The sequence below is a fragment of the Bufo bufo genome, chromosome 1 (assembly GCF_905171765.1).
Source record: "Bufo bufo chromosome 1, aBufBuf1.1, whole genome shotgun sequence".
Taxonomy (NCBI): Eukaryota; Metazoa; Chordata; class Amphibia; order Anura; family Bufonidae; genus Bufo; species Bufo bufo.
Genome location: NC_053389.1, coordinates 81660266 through 81681287, shown reverse-complemented (window position 1 = coordinate 81681287; position 21022 = coordinate 81660266). Strand labels below are relative to the sequence as shown.

The 21022-nt window shown below is 41.7% G+C and overlaps 1 protein-coding gene across 2 annotated transcripts in view; it reads left to right on the top strand.

Annotated features, from left to right (window-relative positions):
- LOC120996823 (nicotinamide N-methyltransferase-like) overlaps positions 1 to 21022 on the top strand; it is a 100260-nt gene that overhangs the window by 5024 nt on the left and 74214 nt on the right. Inside the window, exon 2 of one of the 2 annotated variants that reach the window (XM_040426792.1) lies at positions 9023 to 9223. In XM_040426792.1, the coding sequence (XP_040282726.1) occupies positions 9073 to 9223 (151 nt within the window). In that variant the 5' untranslated portion in view covers positions 9023 to 9072. Of the gene's footprint in view, positions 1 to 9019; positions 9224 to 21022 lie in introns of both variants that reach the window. The other variant, XM_040426791.1, reaches the window with a different exon arrangement.

Below are 21022 nucleotides of genomic sequence, written 5' to 3'. Positions count from 1 at the left end.
TGTAAAGGGTGTTTTCTTCATCCACCACAGTTGTTTTCCGTGGTCTTCCGGGTCTTTTGGTGTTGCTTAGCTGACCGGTGCGTTCCTTCTTTGTAAGAATGTTCCAAACAGTTGTTTTGGCCATGCCTAATGTTTTTGCTATCTCTCTGATGGGTTTGTTTTGTTTTTTCAGCCTAATGATGGCTTGCTTCACTGATAGTGACAGCTCTTTGGATCTCATCTTGAGAGTTGACAGCAACAGATTCCATGTGCAAATATAACACTTGAAATGAACTCTGGACCTTTTATCTGCTCATTGTAATTGGGATAATAAGGGAATAACACACACCTGGCCATGGAACAGCTGAGAAGCCAATTGTCCCATTACTTTTGGTTCCATAACAACTGGGAGGCACATATGCAAACTGTTGTAATTCCTACACCGTCCACCTGATTTGGATGTAAATACCCTCAAATTAAAGCTGACAGTCTGCAGTTAAAACACATCTTGTTTGTTTCATTTCAAATCCATTGTGGTGGTGTATAGAGCCAAAAATGTTACAATTGTGTTGATGTCCCAATATTTATAGACCTGACTGTATATTGCCAAAGAGATGCTTGTCCATTAACATGTAAGCCAACACAAAAAAACATCTGTTGGAACAGGACAAAAAATATATTCTTGACAAGCAATTGACATCATAGAGTTTATTCCAAAGTGTAAAAAGAGGTTATAGAGTTAATAGTTCTCGAATGCATGGATGTGTATGGATTTGGGAACTGGATGGCATGCTGGGAAGCTAATGGGTTACTATGAGAATACTTTTTTTCCCCCTTAGGCCCCTTTCACACGGGCGAGTATTCCGCGCGGATGCAATGCGTGAGGTGAACGCATTGCACCCGCACTGAATACCGACCCATTCATTTCTATGGGGCTGTTCAGATGAGCGGTGATTTTCACGCATCACTTATGCGTTGCGTGAAAATCGCAGCATGCTCTATATTCTGCGTTTTTCACGCAACGCAGGCCCCATAGAAGTGAATGGGGTTGCGTGAAAATCGCAAGCATCCACAAGCAAGTGCGGATGCGGTGCGATTTTCACGCATGGTTGCTAGGTGACAGTCTATAAACTGTATTATTTTCCCTTATAACATGGTTATAAGGGAAAATAATAGCATTCTGAATACAGAATGCATAGTAGGTGATCAATTGAGGGTTAAAAAAAAATAAAAAAATTAACTCACCTTCTCCTCTTGTTCGCGTAGTTCCCGTCTCTTCTTTACTTCTCAAAAGATGAACTATCGGCTAAAGGACCTTTGGTGACGTCAGATCACATGCTCCAATCACATGGTACATCACCGTGGTATTCAGAATGCTATTATTTTCCCTTATAACCATGTTATAAGGGAAAATAATACAATCCACAGAACACCGATCCCAAGCCCGAACTTCTTTGAAGAAGTTCGGGTTTGGGTTCCAAACATGCGCGATTTTTCTCACGCGAGTGCAAAACGCATTACAATGTTTTGCACTCGCGCGGAAAAATCGCGGGTGTTCCCGCAACGCACGCGCACATTTTCCCACAACGCCCGTGTGAAAGAGGCCTTAGACTTGAAGTATCTCTGCTTTGGAGTATGGGCAGTGAATTAACACAGATATCATGTAATAAACAGTTTTAATGGATAAGAACAGCACACTATGAGCCAGAAATATAATACAGTGATTTATCAACTAAATATGTTCAAAATTCTGCTCTGATAAAGGCTTTGATTAGCTGAAACATCGCATCTGGATTAAAGGTCACAAACTTGCAGTTAGAATTGCTCTCTCCATTGCTGGTTATTTTTGGTTTGATACAATACCTGGTACCATATTTCTTTGCTGATGTGGAAAACCATGATATAGAATGTACCCAGCGGTATACAGCAGCAAAATCATAAATTTTTTTTAATAATTTCTTGGTGGTCTAGGGTAATGCTCCATTCTAGATTAGGATAATTGTTGCATATTTAATTCCTAGGGTAGAAATGGACAATATTCCCTTGTAAGTCTTTGTAGCTAGTGAGCATAATGTTATACAGAACTTCATCAAATAAACAATAATGTACAGTGTCCTAATAATCAGCTATAAAGCAGCCAGAAATACAGTGTCACATAGCATCCAGGCAAATAGTGTTAACCCCTTCTACCCTGGGCTAGTTTTCACTTTCCTGCCCAGCCTATTATTTTGAAAATCTGACATGTCACTTTATGTGGTAATAACTTTGAAACATTTTACTTATCCAAGCCATTTTGAGATTGTTTTCTCGTGACACATTGTACTTCATGACAGTCATAAATTTGAGTCAATATATTTGACCTTTATTTATAAAAAAAATCCAAATTTTACCCAAAATTTTGAAAAGTCGCAAATTTCAATATTTCAATTTCTCTGCTTTTAAAACAGAAAGTGATACCTCATAAAATATTTATGACTTAATATTCCCCATACATCTACTTTAGGTTTGCATTATTTTGCAAATGTCATTTTATTTTTTAGGACGTTAGAAGGCTTAGGCCCCTTTCACACGAGAGAGAATTCCGTGCGGGTGCAATGCGTGAGGTGAACGCATTGCACCCGCACTGAATCTGGACCCATTCAATTCAATGGGGCTGTTCAGATGAGCGGTGATTTTCACGCATCACTTGTGCGCTACATGAAAATCGCAGCATGCTCTATATTCTGCGTTTTTAACGCAAGATTTCTATCTTCATTCAGCAGGACCTGCGCTGACGTCACCGCGCTCACCACCATTTTAATAAAAAAAAAAATCTTTAACACATTAAGGGTTAACAGCCAAATAAAACTCTATACCCTGATTCTGCAGTTTACAGAAACACCCCACATGTGGTGGTAAACTGATGTAAGGGCACACGGCAGGGCACAGAAGGAAAGGAGCGCTGCACGGTTTTTGGAAGGCAGTTTTTGCTGTACTGATTTTTAGACACCATGTCCCATTTGAAGCCCCCCTGATGCACCCCTGCAGTAGAAACTCCCAAAATATGACCCCATTTTGAAAACTATGGGATAAGGTGACAGTTTTATTGATACTATTTTGGGGATTTTTGATTGCTCTATATTACGCTTTATGTGAGGCAAGGTAACAAAAAATGGCTGTTCTGGCACAGTTGTTATTTTTTGTTTTTTACTATGTAGTTCTGACAGATTAGATTGTGTGCTATTTTTATAGATCAGGTTGTTTAAGACGTGACAATATTAAATATGTCTACTTCCCACTATGTCGTACTATTACGTCATTGTTCAGGAAGGGGTTAAACAGCACTCCAGTCTATCCCAGTGAAGGTTATTGACTACATCCTTGGTGGTCAAGGGTAGTAAATGGGGTTAATTAATGTTTCCCAGTGGTTTATGGTAGTGATGGGGTTAATTTCTATACACCTGGTGGCAAGAGAGTTAAAGCAGATTTACAATGCACAACTGTAGGGCAGATTAATGAAAATGAAAATGACTTTCATCCTGTGAAATAATCTTTCATGCAGCACATAAAATCATTGTTTCTGGACACTGTATGAACAACAATCTACTGCCCAGAAACAATAAATCTGTGTGAGCAGTAGCTATTGCTTGTCCCCATACAGTGGAGGTGATCGCTGCATATAAATGTAGCTCTTCACCCATTACCAGCAGGTAGTTATTGGGAAGAAATGGTCCCTTCCTGATAATTGCCTGCTTGCTTTGGGCATCTAAATGCTCCATTACATACAGCATCCCTGGTATTTTGGGTCAGTTAAGTGGTTAATGTAGGAATCCTTAGTGCTATAGGTCAGTTGCAGGGTTTATGCCTGTGCACCTGGTGGTATTTACAGCAATTAGGAGTTTAACTACAGTATCCTTGGTGATCCATGACAGTGAAGGAGTTAATATCAGTATACCTGGACAGTCAAGTAGTAGTACAGTGCACTGGAAAGGTTATTTAAGCATATCTTGATTCGAGTGGCTTACTCACTTCTCTAGGCTCCAGTGGTGTCCATTTTGTAACAGGAGCTGACCTATCATACTTCAGCTTCCTATTTCCTCCTTGAAGTAATCAAAGAAATAAGAATGTGGAGATGATAGAGAAGACTGTGCAGCTGTAACTGTATGGCTGCACCGTTCTCTTTAGGAATGAGAAAAGTAATTGAGAGTCTCTCTATGAAAATTAAAAGGGAAAGACTGAGTGATGGTAGATTCTGAGCTCTGTGGTCAGGCTGCTGGAACAGTGGAAAAAGGGGTACATTTCCCCTGGTGTTTCATGTTACAAGAGGGGCTAAATGTGTCCTATGTTGTGCCATCTCTAAATACAATCTGCAGATCACATTCTCATGATTCCCCTCTTCCCCAGCATTAATCATACAGATCAATGTTGGACTGGAACTGATTGGCTAGGAACAGCCACATACCGTATTTCCCTTTGTGAGTAGTCTTCCTGATCATTAAGGAGAGGAGTTATGAAGTTGATATGTTGGAAGCACTTAACTTGTGATGGCTACTAGATAACTGGGTTAGAGCATCTTCAAATCTGCAGGTCTTATGGCAATGGTTACTTTCTAACATATGTAGGTCAAGAAGGGACAACTGGGAAATAAAAGATAACCTATCTGATCCCACAGAAGAACCACTGTAACACACATTTCTGTAAAAGTCAATACTTACTTTAGTAGGAAGGTATGAGGAAACACAATGCATCTCAGCTTTGCTTCATATGGAGCTGCATAGCTTCAGAACAGTCACAGTGCCCATGCTGACTCTATCCACCTTGCAAATTGCCTATAATGGACATTTTAGCATCAGAACTGGACATTGCGTGGCGTGGCTGGCGTGGTGACGTCATATGTCACTGCGCACAGGATTTTGTTCGAGATCTCCAATCAAGATGGCGGCGGCAGGCTCTTCGCACTCAAATGGATGAGGTAAGTATGATTTTTTTATATTTTTCAACCCTCTTCAGGGAAAATCGATTCATTACCACAAAGCACAAGAAAATTTGGCTTTGCCGCAAATCGAATTTTCACCAACTATGACACATACCGCCTAAACATTGTACAGACCAAGTTCAACCTCTAATGGGGTTGTTCGATCTGACACCTTGCAAACTTGCAGTGGTTCTGAAGATAGGTCATCACTTGTAAAATCCTGGACAACCTATTTAATGGTAGCAGCATTCCCTAATAGTGATGGTTTCTACCAGCTGATAAAGCTCCCTGCCACATTGCAAAAATCATTCAGGAATGGTTGGATGAACATGACAAAGAATTCAAGATGTGCTGATAAAGAATATGTAGGATGTGCTGGGAAAACAAGACTGATCACAGAGCATGAATTAAGGAGGATCTTTAGGAGGATTAACACAAGAAAGGCGGCAGGTCGAGGCGCCATTCCTGGTCAGATTCTTACAAAGTGTGCTGACCAGTTAGCACCTGTCTTCACTGTGATTTTTAATCAATCCTTAGCATTGTCTGCAGTGGAGTGCCTTTATCTGGCAGCCCCACCTAATACTTTAAAAAATTGTGCCCCCTCACAGTAATATTGCCCTCATTGTACAACCTTCATAGTAGATTTGTCCAGATATTTCCTCCTCTTGGTAATTATGCCCATATTGTGCTCCCTAATGGAAGTTATGCCCACACTGGTCCCCCTCACAGTATTTATGCCCTCATTGTACAACTTTCACCGTAGTTATGCCCACATTGTGCCCTATTATCCCTTCATTATGCACCCTTCACAGTCGTTATGCCCTCATTGTGACCTCCTCAAAGTATTTATACCCTCTCTGTGCCCCTTTCACTGTAGTAATGCCCTACATGTGCCCCTTCACAGTTGTGATGCCTTCTTTGTGCCCCTTCACAGTAGTTATGCCCTCATTGTGCCCCATAACAGTTATGCCCATTCACAGTAGTTATGCCCATTTTGCCCCCTTAACATTAGTAATGCCTATTGTGCACTCTTAATAGTAGTAATGCCCTCTGTGCCCCCTTCATAGTAATAATCCCCATTGGGCCCCTTCATAGTAATAATGCCCTCTGTTCCCCTCCATAACAATAATGTCCATTGTGCCCCCTTCACAGTAGGAATGCTCATTGTGCTCCCTCCATAGTAGCAATGCCCATTGTGCCCCCTTTATAGTAATAATGCCCATTGTGCCCCCTTAATAGTAGTAATGCCCTCTGTGCCCCTTAGTAGTAGTAAGGCCCTTGGTGTCCCTTTGTAGTAGTAATGCCCTCTGTGCCCACTTTGTAGTAGTAACGCCCTCTGTGCCCCCTTTATAGTAGAAATGGCCATTGTGCCCCCTTCACAGTAGTAAAGCCCTCTGTGCCCCATCTGTGTTTAAAAAAAATAAAAATCAGTAACTACTTACCTTGTCCCATTCCTGATGCTGAGATCCAGCTCTCCCCTGCAGATACAGATCGCTTTGCAGCGCTGTGTGGGAGGAGCACAGGCAAATTTCTCCAACACAGGCCAGCAGCGCGAAAGGTGTCTGCAGGCTGAAAGGTGGAGCAAGGAGCAGGAGACTCCGTGCTTCACCATTCAATGCAGAAGAGAAGAAGCACAGGACCGCAGCTCCCAGCGCTCCAGCAATGAGCGCTTCCATCTGTATTGATTGAAGCGCTCTTTGCTTCTGGGCCCTGGCACCCCCCTGATAGCTGGCACCCGGTGTGAAACACCCCCATTCCCTGCCCCACTTTAAGCATGCCACGGATTGTCTGTAACTCTGGTGTGGTATGATTCCTGTTTCAAAGAAATCCCAATCAACCTGATTACCATCCTGTGCGTTCTATACTGTAATTCCCTCCATACTGGCTACTAAGATGGGAAATTTTAATTTCAATTAATTTATATGTTGGTGGATCACCAACTTGCTGTCAGACAAAACACAAACATGACAGGTGTGTAGACATGTGTCATCCTCGCTCACCTTAAATGTCAGTGCCCCCAAAAGGTTGTGTCCTAAACCTACTGCTGTATTAATTATATACCTATGATTGTGTGGCAACCACCAGCATCTCTACCATTATTAAATTTGCTGACAACACTGTTGTGGTAGGTCTGATGTCAGATTAGGTCCAAATTAGGTAACAAAAGAATTGGTACCAGGATCACCACCTCATCTTGAATATTAACAAAAGCAGCATACAATTTATCATCCCTTAAGGATTAACGGTGACCAGTTTTCGGTACCTTGGTGTACACATCAATCACATAAGAGCTATCTTGGTTGTGTCACATAAATTGTCTGTCACAGAAGGCCCATCCGCATCTTTATCATCTCATATGACTGAGAGACTTCCAATTGCCCCCCGGGATACTAAAGAACTTCTGCACCTGCGCCATCGATAATATTATGACGGGGAACATGATAGCCTGGTTTGGTAATAGCACGAAACAGTACAGGTGGGCACTTCAGAGGGTGGTGTGTATCATCCATATTGATCTTCCAGACCTGCAGCTAGGAAGATGATGAAGGACCTCACACATCCAAACATTTTGGAAGCTAACATCGAGAGAATGTGGAAGAGTTTCTTACCGCAGGCCATTTGGATATTAAATCAGGGCACAACATAGGACAATGTTTCAGTTTGCACAAACTACTTTTGTTTGCTTTAATATCTCATTTAATGAATTTTTATCTTACTGTAAGGGAATGTCATCTAAACATTTCACTGCCCATTATCCTTGTATGACAAAATAAACTGAAGTAAACTAAACTAAGATCCACTACCATCATCTCGGTGCCAGAAAGCACAGGTAACCTTCAGGGCTTTTTTGGAGTCTGTGCCTTGACAGGTCAGAGCTGTTTTGAAGGCACCAGGTGGATCTATACAATGTTAGATAATTTTAATTTTATGGTTGGCTACAGATAGTGTTGAGTGAAGTGAAGCATTTGAAGTTGAATTAGGTCCGAAGTTTAGGAAAACTTGTATTAGTAATGAATCCGAATCTCCTCGCGAATCATGGTAACGAATCAGGTTTTCCTGTGGCGGCTGCACTTGTTACAAAGTGAAACTAAGTGTAGAGGAGACAAGCCCAGGAACACACGATCACCCATGATGCAGTGCAGCCAACCAATCCACAGGTAGCCATCCCTTGTGATGTCACAGCCCTATAAAAACATCATCCCGCGTGGTCTCCACCATTGTCCTATGAGCTGAGCATAGGAAGAGACGTGGTAAGCGGTCATGCCCTAGAGACAGTGTTACTGAAAACGATTAATAGAAGAATATTGGAGAGGGAGAGTGCAGGGAGAGTGCAGGGAGAGTGCAGGGAGTGTGCAGGGAGAGTGCACGGAGACTTATTCTGTGTCAGTTTTATTTATTCCTACATTTACTTAATTCTGCATCAGTTGTAAACTAAGATATGTAATTCAATACTAATAAGATGGACGCCTTTATTATTCCACCGCCAGCATGCCGACCTTCAGAGCCTCCCTGTCCTAGAAAAGTCAGCAAGATGCAGAGAGAGGAGGAGCTGGATGTTCCTGATGACATATTCTCATCAATATTAGATGATGAGGAAAAGGAGGAAAAGCAGATGGCAGAAGAAGGGCTCCCACCTGTAGGGCAGTAGAGCACTGGGGTTGATGAAGTGAGTACAGGCCCTGTTTAAAGGAGCATTAAAGGTACCAAATGGCCATTAACAATGAAGAAGGACTATACAATGCTGTTTTCATTATTATATGAAAGGCAGCTGCGGGCTAATTGGTCACGCGGTTCTTCACCACAGCATGGCCGCAAATGGTACACAGCGCGGCCTCTCAGTTTGGCCATACCCTAAGTGGCCTGGTTATAGCTGATTTATAATGATTCATGACAAATTAATTTGTAACTTATTGAATTTCGTGATACACTTTGACGACGGTGCCAAATTTGAATTTTGCTCAACTCTAGTCTCTCTGTAATGAACAAAGAATTTTCTACCCAAAATTAATGGACAATGAAGGGTAGAGATTCACTACAGAACATAAGATTTGATTGTGAGTAAGAATATAATGTTTTATTTTACAGCAGAATTGTAATCTGAAGCATCTAAGAAACATTAATAGTGGACACAGAACATCATGGAGACCCCTTTTACAAGTCAGCAAACCTACGTAGATGAATTTAAAGCTTCAGATTACTTCAAAACGTACTATGTAGCAGACGGAGCAGTTGCAAATGAAGAATGGGCAGATTTTGCCTTGCGGACCCTGCACGAAACATTCACTAAAGGTAACTAATGCAATGCACTGTACAGACATCAGGCCCACTGGATCTTCGAGATCATCCACTCATTTATAATTGCTTAAAAATTAACCACATCTGGGCCATTTGCCCCCTTCCTAACCAGGCCTAATTTTGCAAAACTGACATATCTCACTTTATGTGGTAATAACTTAACGTAATAAATGCCTTTACTTATCCAAGTCATTCAGAGATTGTTTTCTCGCGACACATTGTACTTCATGATAGTCATAAATTTGAGTCAATATATTTCACCTTTATTTATGAAAATATCCCAAATTTACCAAAAATTCTGAAACATTTGCAATTTTCTAAATTTCAATTTCTCTGTATTTAAAGCAGAAAGTGATACCTCATAAAATATTTATTACTTAACATTTCCCATATGTCTACTTTATGTTGGCATCATTTTGGAAATGTCATTTTATTTTTTTAGGACGTTAGAAGGCTTAGAAGTTTAGAAGCAATTCTTCAAATTTTTAAGAAAATTGCCAAAACCCACTTTTTAAGGACCAGTTCAGGTCTGAAATCACTTTGTGGGGCCTACATAGTGGAGACCCCCATAAATGACCCATTGTAGAAACTACACCCCTCAAGTTACTTAAAACCGATTTTACAAACTTTGTTAACCCTTTACGCGTTCCACAAGAATTAAAGGAAAATGGAGATCAAATTTTTAAATTTCTCTTTTATGGCAGATTTTCCATTTTAATCCAATTATTTCTTTAACACATCGATGGTTAACAGCCAAACAAAATTCAATATTTATTACCCAGATTCTGTGGTTTTTACAGAAACACCCCACATGTGGTCATAAACTGCTGTATGGGCACACAGCAGGGCGCAGAAGAAAAGGAACTCCACAAGGTTTTTAGATGCCATGTCCCATTTGAAGCCCCCCTGATGCACCCTTACAGTAGAAACTCCCAAGAAGTGATCCCATTTTGGAAACTAGGGGATAAGGTGCCAGTTTTATTGGTACTATTTTGGGGTACATATGATTTTTTGATCATTCATTTGGCAAGGTGACCAAATAATTTGTTGTTTTAGCACAGTTTTTATTTATTTATTTTTACAGCGTTCACCTGAGGGGTTCAGTCAAGTAAGATTTTTATAGAGAAGATTGTTATGGACGTGGCGATACCTAATATGTATACTTTTTCTTATTTATTAAAGTTTTACACAATAATAGCATTTTTTAAACAAAAAAAAATGTTTTAATGTGTCCATGTTCTGAGAGCTATAGTTTTTTTTATTTTTTGAGAGATTTTCTTATGTAGGGGCTCATTTTTTGCGGGATGAGGTGACGGTTTTATTGGTACCATTTTGTGGGACATACGCCTTTTTGATCACTTGGTGTTGCACTTTTTGTGATGTAAGGTGACAAAAATTGCTTGTTTTGACACAGTTTTTTTTTTTTTTTTCTTACGGTGTTCAACCGAGGGGTTAGGTCATGTGATATTTTTATAGAGCTGGTTTTTACGGACGCGGCAATACCTAATATGTATACTTTTTTTTATTTATTTCACTTTAACACAATAATAGCATTTTTGAAACCAAAAAAATGATGTTTTAGTGTCTCCATGTTCTAAGAGCTATAGTTTTTTTAATTTTTTTAGAGATTTTCACAATAATAGCATTTTTGAGGTGACGGTTTTATTGGTACCATTTTGTGGTACCATTTTGTGGTACCATTTTGTGGTACCATTTTGTGGGACATATGCCTTTTTGATCACTTGGTGTTGCACTTTTTGTGATGTAAGGTGACAAAAATTGCTTTTTTTGACAGTTATTTTTTTAATTTTTTTATGGTGTGGATTGGACTGGGTCGATTATGTGATATATTCATAGAGCCGACCGTCACAGACGCGGCAATACCAAATATGTCTATTTTATTTTATTTTAATTTTTTTTTCCTTACTTGGGGATTTTTTTTTTTAACACTTTCTTTTTTTATTTTTTATTTTACACTTTTCGTCCCCCATAAGGTCATACAAGACCTCTGGGGGACATTTACTTCACTTTTTTTTTTTTTTTTCACTGTTGTCACTGTTGTCACTGTAACTGGGGCTGACATAGTAGCCCCAGTTACAGGAGAAATGCACCCCCCAGAGAGGCTGTACAGCGCTGTACAGCCTCAGTGCAGGGCTGATCGAGGTCTGTGCGCTTCCTGCTCTGCATACATAGCAGTCGGTGAGCGCTGTGTATGCAGCGATCCAGAAGGCAGGGACACCTGGGCACTGTCCCTGCCTTCTCTCTGGGTTGCCCTGCTGTCACTGACAGCGGGCAACCCGATCAGCAGCTGCACGATTAGCGTGCAGCCAGGGCCGGCGCCACCAGTAAGGCGACTTAGGCAGTCGCCTAGGGCGCCATCTAGCAGGGGGCGCCCTTTTGCGGTGTAAAAAAAAAAAAAAGTTAGTTATATAAGTTCGGGCGGCCGGCCAGCGGCGCCCCTCATGCTGCGCCTCCTGAGCGCTTGCCGCTCTAAAGAATCTCCGGCTCAGTGCTGCGCAGCCTGCTGTGTCTGCTCTGTGCTACTGCTGTTGTTAGTGTAGCGTGGCCGAGCTCTGTTTGGTCCGCGGTACAGAAGCTTTTGTTTCCTGTACCCGGCCGGACTGACAGGAAGTGCTCACTTAGTGTGCACTTCCTTTCAGTCCGGCCGGGTACAAGAAACAAATGCTCCTGTACCGCGGACCGAACAGAGCTCGGCCACGCTACACTAGAGGTGACAAGGGAGGGGGGGTAAAATGAGAGTGACAAGGGGGGGGGGTAAAATGAGAGTGACAAGGGGGGGGGGGGTAAAATGAGAGTGACAAGGGGGGGTAAAATGAGAGTGACAAGGGGCGGGGTAAAATGAGAGTGACAGGGGGGGTAAAATGAGAGTGACAAGGGAGGGAGGGGGGGAAGAGAGTGACAAGGGAGGGAGGGGGGGAGAAGAGAGTGACAAGGGAGGGAGGGGGGGAGAAGAGAGTGACAAGGGAGGGAGGGGGGGAGAAGAGAGTGACAAGGGAGGGAGGGGGGAGAAGAGAGTGACAAGGGAGGGAGGGGGGAGAAGAGAGTGACAAGGGAGGGGGGGGAAGAGAGTGACAAGGGAGGGAGGGGGGAGAAGAGAGTGACAAGGGAGGGAGGGGGGAGAAGAGAGTGACAAGGGAGGGAGGGGGGAGAAGAGAGTGACAAGGGAGGGGGGGGAGAAGAGAGTGACAAGGGAGGGGGGGAGAAGAGAGTGACAAGGGAGGGGGGGAGAAGAGAGTGACAAGGGAGGGGGGGAGAAGAGAGTGACAAGGGAGGGAGGGGGGGAGAAGAGAGTGACAAGGGAGGGAGGGGGGGAGAAGAGAGTGACAAGGGAGGGAGGGGGGGAGAAGAGAGTGACAAGGGAGGGAGGGGGGAGAAGAGAGTGACAAGGGAGGGAGGGGGGAGAAGAGAGTGACAAGGGAGGGGGGGGGAAGAGAGTGACAAGGGAGGGAGGGGGGAGAAGAGAGTGACAAGGGAGGGAGGGGGGAGAAGAGAGTGACAAGGGAGGGAGGGGGGAGAAGAGAGTGACAAGGGAGGGAGGGGGGAGAAGAGAGTGACAAGGGAGGGGGGGAGAAGAGAGTGACAAGGGAGGGAGGGGGGAGAAGAGAGTGACAAGGGAGGGAGGGGGGGAGAAGAGAGTGACAAGGGAGGGAGGGGGGGGAGAAGAGAGTGACAAGGGAGGGAGGGGGGAGAAGAGAGTGACAAGGGAGGGAGGGGGGAGAAGAGAGTGACAAGGGAGGGAGGGGGGGAGAAGAGAGTGACAAGGGAGGGAGGGGGGGAGAAGAGAGTGACAAGGAAGTCCCCAGAGCCAGACTGCAGCCAGAGACCAGATCATCTTATTGTCCTGGTGGTAAGTAGACAATGCAATATGTTTATTATGTAATTGTTTAGTTATTAATACTACATTGGAGACTAATTTACCTCACATTTAGGGTCTATTCACACATCCGTGTGTGTTTTGCGGATCCACAAAACACGGACAGCGGCAATGTGCGTTCCACATTTTGCGGACCGCACATTGCCGGCACTAAGAGAATATGCCTATTCTTGTCCGCTATTGCGGACAAGAATAGGACATGTTCTATTTTTTTCAGGATCGGAATTGCGGATCCGGGTCCGCAATTCCGTTCCGCAAAAAGGGACAGCTACAAGAAGCTGGATTAACCGTAAGGGAAACATAGCAGTTCTTTTAATTTAAAAGCTGAGAAAGGGGGGGGGGGAACATATGTGATGTCATGATATGGGCAGATCATCTGATAGGGGGGGGGGGCGGCAATTTTTATCTTGCCTAGGGCGGCAAAAATCCTTGCACCGGCCCTGCGTGCAGCTGCAGTTTCTGAACGGACGTTCTGGAACGTCCATTCAGAAATAGAGAACCACCTCCCGGACGTTTATAGTCTATGGGCGGACGGGAGGTGGTTAAATAAATAAAATAAATTACACATAATTGGTATCGCCTCATAACGACCTGATCTATAGAATGATCATGTTACTAATCCTGTGTGGCGAACGCCGTAAAAAAAAAAAAAAAAATGACAACATTTCAGCTTTTATCACCTCCCCCCAAAAAAATTTATTTAAGGGGTTGTTCACTTGACCGTATGTCTTTTTCAGTGTTTTGCGGGCCGTTTTTCGAGGATCCGTTTTTTTTTTTAAGTACAGTTTATGGTTCCGTTCCGTTTTCGGGTTCTGATTTTCCTTATGGCATATACAGTATACAGTAATTACATAGAAAAAATTGGGCTGGGCATAACATTTTCAATAGATGGTTCTGCAAAAACGGAACGGATACGGAAGACATACGGAGTACATTCCATATGTGTCCCTTTTTTTGTGGACCCATTGACTTGAATGGAGCCACGGAACGTGATTTGAGGGCAATAATAGGACATGTTCTATCTTTCAACGGAATGGAAAAACGGAAATACGTAAACGGAATGCATATGGAGTACATTCCGTTTTTTTTGCGGAACCATTGAAGTGAATGGTTCCGTATACGGACTGTATACGGAACGCAAAAAACAGCCTGTATACGGAACGCAAAAAACGTTTGTGTGAATGAGCCCTTAAAGTGATCAAGGTATTCCAAAATGATTTCAATAAAAATTACAACTTATCCCACAGAAAAACAAGCCCTTACACAGTTGCATTGGTGAAAAATAAATATGTTAAGGATGATATTATATGGCGATGCAAAATATAATTTATTTGAAATATAAAGTGATTTTATGCTGAAAAATTAGTAAAAACATAAAAAAAACTAAATTTGGTATCTCTGAAGGTTCTCATTTATCCAGGTCATGGTATCTGTAAAGAATAAATCAAGGCAACTGGACTTACTGTAGATTTCTTGAAAACGTTTCACTCGTTCTTCCAACGAGCTTTCTCAATTCTGAGTGACTGTACAAGAATTCTCTGGGAATAAATATGTAACTGAATCAACATCTGGTAATTATACCCAGCATGGGGTCCGAGGTCATTATACCCAGCATGGGGTCAAAGGTGTTGATTCCATTATCCTAATTGGAGTCAGTAGGTGATAATGACCTCCCAGAAAAAGGTGTCAAGACAGCATTGTATGTGGCAGACAATAGATGTCTAACGCCCCCGCCTCTATTCAAGCTTGGCTTCTCCATTTTTTTATAATATGGGTATAATGACCTCGGACCCCATGCTGGGTATAATTACCAGATGTTGATTTAGTTACATATTTATTCCCAGAGAATTCTTGTACAGTCACTCAGAATTGAGAAAGCTCGTTGGAAGAACTAGTGAAACATTTTCAAGAAATCTACAGCAAGTCCAGTTGCCTTGATTTATTCTTTACAGATAAATTTGGTATCGCCATAACCTTATCAGCCCACAGAATATTATCATATCATATATACCACATGAGGAACCCCATAAAAAATAAAAGTAACCAACACTGACAAAATTGTAATTTTTGCCCATTTAACCTCACATAAAATGGTATAAAAAGTGATCAAAAAGACATAGCTACCCCAAAATGATACCAATAAAACTACAGCATGTCCAGCAAAAAAACATGCACTCATACAGCTACTTTGGTGAAAAAATAAAAATGTTATGGATGTTAGTATACAAGGATGCAAAATATAATTTATTTTAAATACAAAGTGATTTTATGATGAAAAAATTGTAAAAACATAAAAAATCTACATAAAATCACCATAACCATATCAACACAGAATAAAATTATCATATCATATATATTTCACATGAGGAATCCCATAAAAAAATAAAAATAAAAAACACTGAGAGAAATGCAATTTTTTCCCATGTCACCAAAAAATGATGTAAAAGGGGATCAAAAAGAAATGGGTACCCCCAAATGATACCAATAAAAACTGCAGCCTGTTCTGCAAAAAACAAGCCCTCACACAGCTACATTGGTGAAAAAATAGAAATGTGTTGGCCCCTAAAAACAATTTCAGTAAATTTCATGTTAGAAAATCCCAATGCTGCTCCTTCCCTTCTGAATGCTGCCATGCCCCCAAACAGCAGCTTATAACCATATAAGGCTGTTGCCATATTCAGGTAACATGCATGACAAATTGTGCGTTTTCTTCTGTTATCCCTTGTGAAAATAAAACATTTGGGGCTAAAGCAACATTGTATTGGAAATAAAATTTAATTTTTCATTTTCACAGCTAAGTGTTTTTAAATTCTCTGAAACGTTTGTTGCATTAAAGCATTCACTTCACTCCTATATCAATTCATTGAGGGGTGTACTTTGCAAAGTGGGGTCACTTTTTTGGGTTTCCTTAGTAGGGATACCTCAGGGTCTCTTCAAATGTGACATGGTGGCCAAGAACTATTCCGGCAAAGTCTGCCCTCCCATCCTTCTGAGCCCTGCCGTGTACCCATGAAGATATTTATGACCACGAATGGGATGTTTCTGTAAATTGCACAATCTGGGTAATAGATATTGAGGTTTGTTTTGCTGTTAACCCTTGCTGTGTTACAGAAAAAATTGATTAAAATGGAAAAAGCTTTCACCTCCATTTTGATTAAATTTCTGTGGAACACTTAAAGGGTTAACAAAGTTTGTAACATCAGTTTATAAAATAAATTGAGGGGTGTAGTTTATAAAATACAGAATTTTCTTTGTGGCTTCTATTATGTAAGCCCCTTAAAGAGGACCTTTCACCGATTATTACACTATGAACTAACTATACAGACATGTAGAGAGGCGCCCGGGGATCTCACTGCACTTACTATTATCCCCGGGCGCCGCTCCGTTCTCCCGCTATGCCCTCCGGTATCTCCGCTCACTAAGTTATAGTAGGCGGAGATTTCAGTCACTAAGTTATGGTAGGTGGAGTCTGCCCTTGTTCTGCTCTAGCGCTGGCCAATCGCAGCACAGAGCTCACAGCCTGGGAGGTTATTTTCCCAGCGCTACAGAAGGACAAGGGCAGACTCCGCCTACCATAACTTAGGGAACGGAGATACCGGAGGACATAGCGGGAGAACGGAGCTGCGCCCGGGGATAATAGTAAGTGCAGTGAGATCCCCGGGCGCCGCTCTCCATGTCTGTATAGTTAGTTCATAGTGTAATAATTGGTGAAAGGACCTCTTTAAAGTCACTTCAGAACTGAATTGGTTTTAAAAAACACGGTTTCGAAAATTTTCTTGAAAATGTCAAAACTTGCTTCCAAAATTCAAAGCCTTCTAACATCCTAAAAAATAAAACGACATTACCAAAATTATGCCAACATAAAGTAGACACATGGGGAATGTTTATTAAAAATTATTTAGCGAGGAATCACCATTTGTCTTAGGCCTCTTTCACACGGGCGTTGCGGGAAAATGTGCGGGTGCGTTGCTGGAACACCCGCGATTTTTCCGCGCGAGTGCAAACATTGTAATGCGTTTTGCACTCGCGTGAGAAAAATCGCACATGTTTGGTACCCAAACCCGAACTTCTTCACAGAAGTTCGGGCTTGGGATCGGTGTTCTGTAGATTGTATTATTTTCCCTTATAACATGGTTATAAGGGAAAATAATAGCATTCTGAATACAGAATGCATAGTAAAACAGCGCTGGAGGGGTTAAAAATAAAATAAAAATCATTTAACTCACCTTAATCCACTTGATCGCGTAGCCCGGCATCTGCTTCTGTCCCCTTTACTGAATAGGACCTGTGGTGAGCATGAATTATAGTTCAAGAACCTGTGATGACGTCACTCCGGTCATCACATGGTACGACACATGATCTTTTACCATGGTGAATCACCATGGTAAAAGATCATGTGACGTACCATGTGATGACCGGAGTGACGTCATTAAAGGTCCTTGAACTATAATTAATGCTCACCACAGGTCCTATTCAGTAAAGGGGACAGAAGCAGATGCCGGGCTACGCGATCAAGTGGATTAAGGTGAGTTAAATGATTTTTAATTTTTTTTTAACCCCTCCAGCGCTGTTTTACTATGCATTCTGTATTCAGAATGCTATTATTTTCCCTTATAACCATGTTATAAGGGAAAATAATAATGATCGGGGCGCCATCCCGATAGTCTCCTAGCAACCATGCGTGAAAATCGCACCGCATCCGCACTTGCTTGCGGATGCTTGCGATTTTCACGCAACCCCATTCATTTCTATGGGGCCTGCGTTGCGTGAAAAACACAGAATATAGAGCATGCTGCGATTTTCACGCAACGCACAAGTGATGCGTGAAAATCACCGCTCATGTGATCAGCCCCATAGAAATGAATGGGTCGGTATTCAGTGCGGGTGCAATGCGTTCACCTCACGCTTAAATTTTTATGCAATTTTGTTAAATGCTTTGCACCACTTGTATCCCTGCATTTTTCTCCATTTTTAGATGGTTCCTTAGATTTCTAGGCTGGTGAAGTCTGCAGGCTGAAGCAGCGTTAACATGTATCAGTGGAGAACTGGAAGTATCTTTACACACAGAGCTGTGCCTGCCCTTTGCTTGGCCCCTTCTGGCTAGCATACGATTGAACTCAGTTACAGTTGTTTTTGCCAAATCTATTACACTGTGGAGCGGTTTCTGATTTAACTCTTTAGATGTGTTACCGAGGCTCTGTAGCTGGCTCTGTTATGGGGCTAATGTGCCTGGAATTTTGGGGACACATTAGCTGTATCTACAGTTGGGCATTGTGGCTGTCATTGAGTCAATTTCTGTCATTACTTCACTGTTCACTCACAAGCTGTCTAAAGTAACCAGATATACTCCTTGAGGTTGGGAGTAGAGATGAGCGAATTTCTAAAAAATTCGATTCGGCCGGTTCGCTGAAGTTTTCGAAAAGATTTGCTTCGATCCAAATTTATCTGTGGCGAATTACGTTAATAAATGTCTATTTCCGGGCTGCAGAGAGCCTTTATAGGAGTGTAGAACACTGTGCCTTGCAGTAATACGCATAGGGAGTCTGCTGTGGTAGTGAAATAATACTGTGAGTCAGTATGACATGCAGATAACAGGGGTCGCTCTTAGAATCACTGCACACTTCACTTATTTGGGCAGTCACGGGGCCAAAACTGACCAAATAACTGAAGTATCAACTCAGCCCTACAGGTCCCTGTTAACGTCAAGAAGAAGCGCACTCCTTTTCCACCCTTGTCAGCTGATTCCACATAGATGTCTACAGAATCTGTTCTATTAAATGCTTATACAAGTAGAGCCGCTTGACAGAGTGGAGAGGGTAATAAAAAATAAAATGGCTGCACACCATTATACATACAAACAATAGAGCTAAGAAATTGGGGTCATTCTAAATAAAAGTAGTATAATACCGACTATAAATGAGTTAATGAAAGCTCTTAGCGCATATATTTGATCAAACGTGTGTCGGGCCCATCTACCAGGCGTCAAGGTGGCTTCCGCAGATGGGTCCCTAATAGGGTTGAGCGAACCCGAACTGTAAAGTTCGGGTTCGTACCGAACTTTTGGATTTTTGGACCCCGGACCCGAACCCGAACATTTCAGTAAAAGTTCGGGTTCGGTGTTCGGCGGATCTCTTAGCGCTTTTTGAAAGGCTGCAGAGCAGCCAATCAACAATTGTTTAACTGTGTGACCTTAGAAGCCATCAGAGCCATGCCTACTAATGGCATGTCTGTGATTGGCCAGTGCAGCATGTGACCCAGCCTCTATGTAAGCTGGAGTCAGGTAGCGCTGCACGTCACTCTGCTGTGCTTAGTGTAGGGAGAGGATGCTGCTGCTTTGAGGGAGAGAATAGGACAGAATCTGTTATCAGAACTCCAATTGAACTCAGAGATCTACATAGATTTAGTTGTGTGGGTGCAGTGCACAATCTTTTTAGCCTGCCCTGAGCCCAGTGACAGAGAAAAATAACTTTTATCCATCTGTTAGGTGGGTGACGGAGGCCATTTTATGCCAGCTCAGTCCACCAGCACTGCATCTGTGCTTTTGTGACATTCAAATCCAAGCTTAAAATACTGCAATAATAATCTGGTTTTAAAAAAACACCCTTTTTTTGGCAATATCCTTTCTCATGTATTTTGTGCTTTACTCCCTCACTTTCATTTTCAAAATCTATGCTTCTTACCACGGGTTAAAAACATACTTTAATACTTGCAGAGGCTAAAAACTCCCACTCTAATAGTAAAATTATATCCTTTGTGAACTCAAAGGGATTATCCAGAAAATGATAACCTATCTTTATGATAGATCATCCTCATCATCGTGTTCCAGGGAGCCGCTGTGCTCACCGCGCCATACAAAGTGTAGTGGTTGTGCTTGGTATTACAGCTCAGCCCAACTAGGCCACCCCAGCCCTGTAGGGCTCTGAGATTCTACTTGCTTACATAAGGAAGGTATTAGTTGTTCTTGATGAGTTCCAAAAAGTAGTGAAGTCTTTCAGGCAATGCTTGCCTCTGCTAAAGTTAATAGATTAGATCCTCTGACTGCCATATATATGAAACCAGAGACATACCTCACCAAGCTGAATTTTATTTTCCTATTGGATATAATCAGTTATTCACTTTTATGTCTAATAGATAAACTGACGACCACATCACTAATTGACCTCCACATCCTTTTTTTGCAAAATACTTAATATTGCAGCCCCTGCTGCATCTGTGATTGTTAAAAGCAAGTTTTAAAAACTTCAATAATTTTCTGGCTTTGAAAAAACATCCATTTTTGGCAATATCCAACATCTGGTGCCTTTGCAGGAATAGTCAGTGTTCAATTTAAGCTAGAAATACAGCTATAATTTTTGGGGTTTTTAAAAACAGCCTTTTTGGGCAAAATGCACAATTTTACAACCCTTGCTGCATCTGTACGTGTGAAATTCAAGTGTTATATACAGCTTTCATATTCTGTTAGTAAAAAAACACCCTTTTTTTTGCAAAATACTTAATATTGCAGCCCTTGCTGCATCTGTGATTGTTAAAAACAAGTTTTAAAAACTTCAATAATTTTCTGGCTTTGAAAAAAAAACAATTTTTGGCAATAACCTTCATTTTGGGCCTCTGCTGCATTAGTCAGTGTGCAATTTAAGCTAGAAATACAGCTATAATTTTCTGGGTTTTTAAAAACACCCTTATTTGGCAAAATACACAATTTTACAGCCCTTGCTGCATCTGCACGTGTGAAATTCAAGCGTTATATACAGCTTTCATATTCTGTTAGTAAAAAAACACCCTTTTATTTGCAAAATACTTAATATTGCAGCCCTTGCTGCATCTGTGATTGTTAAAAACAAGTTTTAAAAACGTCAATAATTTTCTGGCTTTGAAAAAAAAAAACATTTATGGCAATA